At 39.0% G+C, this 1893-nt stretch overlaps 1 protein-coding gene across 1 annotated transcript; it reads right to left on the minus strand.

Annotated features, from left to right (window-relative positions):
- Positions 1 to 713: 713 nt before the first annotated feature.
- LOC144761505 (olfactory receptor 5AP2-like) lies at positions 714 to 1652 on the minus strand. Its single transcript, XM_078646840.1, has one exon. It carries the CDS (start codon positions 1650 to 1652, stop codon positions 714 to 716), a length of 939 nt encoding a protein of 312 aa, XP_078502966.1.
- Positions 1653 to 1893: the final 241 nt, after the last annotated feature.

A 1893-nucleotide genomic window follows, 5' to 3' on the forward strand; every position in this document is an offset into this window, starting at 1 on the left:
GAATGCACTTCCATAGACCTCAGAGATAAGCAGGAGAAAGCTCTGAGAACATTCTCACCCAGCTAAACCTAAAAAATGGCATCTATGCACTTACCAAAGGATGCACACTCTCACATAAACCCTAAATGCACTTCATGCCTGCACAGACTGCAGAGAAAAACACCTTTGAAAATAAAGAATTTAAAGGATAATTTCAAGGAGAGCATATTGTCAAAAAACCCCTCTGAGTTATGTACCCCACTACAGAGAGAGGGATGACAGTACCATAGTTAAAGTCAATAAGTCTGTTTTCATGTAAAACACATGAAAAGTGCAAATGTGTGTTTATCTGTGCTTGCATGTGTTAGCGCACTTAAGCCAAACATATGGGCTATGCCCCCGGTTATTTTAACGTGTAAATGGCACAATAACATGTATGATCAAATACAGTGAAATAAACAAATAGACAATTATGTACACATTTTGTACATTGGATTAGATGTTTGAATATGACAGGTTGCAGTAAAGCAGCAGGAAACTGATTTGCATTACTGTTCTACATGTTTATTCCAAATCCTTGAAGTCAAATGTGTCCGACAGGTTGATGAATTATCTTGCCATCCCATGGAACCAGCTACAACTTAAAATTGTCAAAATGAGTTGGAGTCCCAAATGGAAGTCAAAGAATGGAGAGCTGATGTAAAAGATCAGAAGAACATGTTGATGCTTTATCTCTATATGGAGGCACTGGTCTTTCCTAAGCATTTTCTCAGGGCTTGCTTTATCTCGTGGTTTCGAAAGCTGTAAATTAGCGGGTTAAGCGTAGGAATTATTATCATATGAAAGACGGATGCCACATTGTCCATGGCCATTGAGTGGCTTGCACTGGGCTTGGCATAAATAAAAACAAGTGTGCCAAAAAATAACGTTACACAGACAAAATGAGAAAAACAAGTGGAGAAGGTCTTTTTCCTCCCCTCTGAGGAACTTATCTTTAGAATGGCAGAAATGATGTAGACATATGATACAAGGATGATGATTAGCGATATCACTATGAGTCCACCTGCCACAGAAACAAGGACCACTTCATTGATGGTGGTATCAGAGCACGCAAGCTTCAAGAGTGCAGGGACATCACAGAAGAAATGACTGATCTTATTGTTCTTGCAAAAGGGCAGCGTAAATGTAAAAACAGCATGTGTTAGTGAATTGATGACAGCAATTGCACATATGATAACAAGAAGATAGATGCAGGTTTTATTGCTCATTATGACAGGATAGAGCAAGGGGTTACAGATAGCTGTGTACCGATCATAGGCCAGCAATACCATCATAAAAACATCTACACTTCCCACCACATACGATAAAAACATCTGTATTACACACCCTGTAAAAGAAATTGTCTTCTGTGTCCACAGGAAGTTGACCAACATGTTGGGGACAGCTACAGAGGAAAATGAGATGTCTACAAAGGCCAAGCTAGACAGCAAGAAGTACATGGGGCTGTGAAGTTTAGGGTTTATTGTGATCAACACCATGATCCCAATATTACAAAGAAGGTTAATACCATAGACCAGGAGGAAGAAACAGAACAGAGGAACTTGTAGTGCTGGGTCCTCTGTGAGTCCTAAAAGAATGAACTCCACCACATTTGTCCTGTTGCCTGTTTGCATGGTTCTCAAAAATAGTACCTAAAAGGAAAGAAGCAGATTTATAGAGATGTGAAATTTCAGAACGCACAGCCGAACACCAATATTTATGTTATTTATTTGTTTAAATATTGTAAGGTTGTAAGTAAAGTATGTTATGCTTGAGCGCATTTTTAGCATACCCATTACCCAGGTGGTCTCTTTGGGCCATATGTAGGTACCTTGGAAATACTGATTCCTAAATACCGAATTTTACCAATTCTGT

Source organism: Lissotriton helveticus, chromosome 1_1 (assembly GCF_964261635.1).
Source record: "Lissotriton helveticus chromosome 1_1, aLisHel1.1, whole genome shotgun sequence".
Classification (NCBI taxonomy): Eukaryota; Metazoa; Chordata; class Amphibia; order Caudata; family Salamandridae; genus Lissotriton; species Lissotriton helveticus.

Excerpts from the sequence above, each read along its gene's own strand:
- LOC144761505 (XM_078646840.1), bottom strand. The coding sequence starts at position 1,652 with ATGCAAACAGGCAACAGGACAAATGTGGTGGAGTTCATTCTTTTAGGA.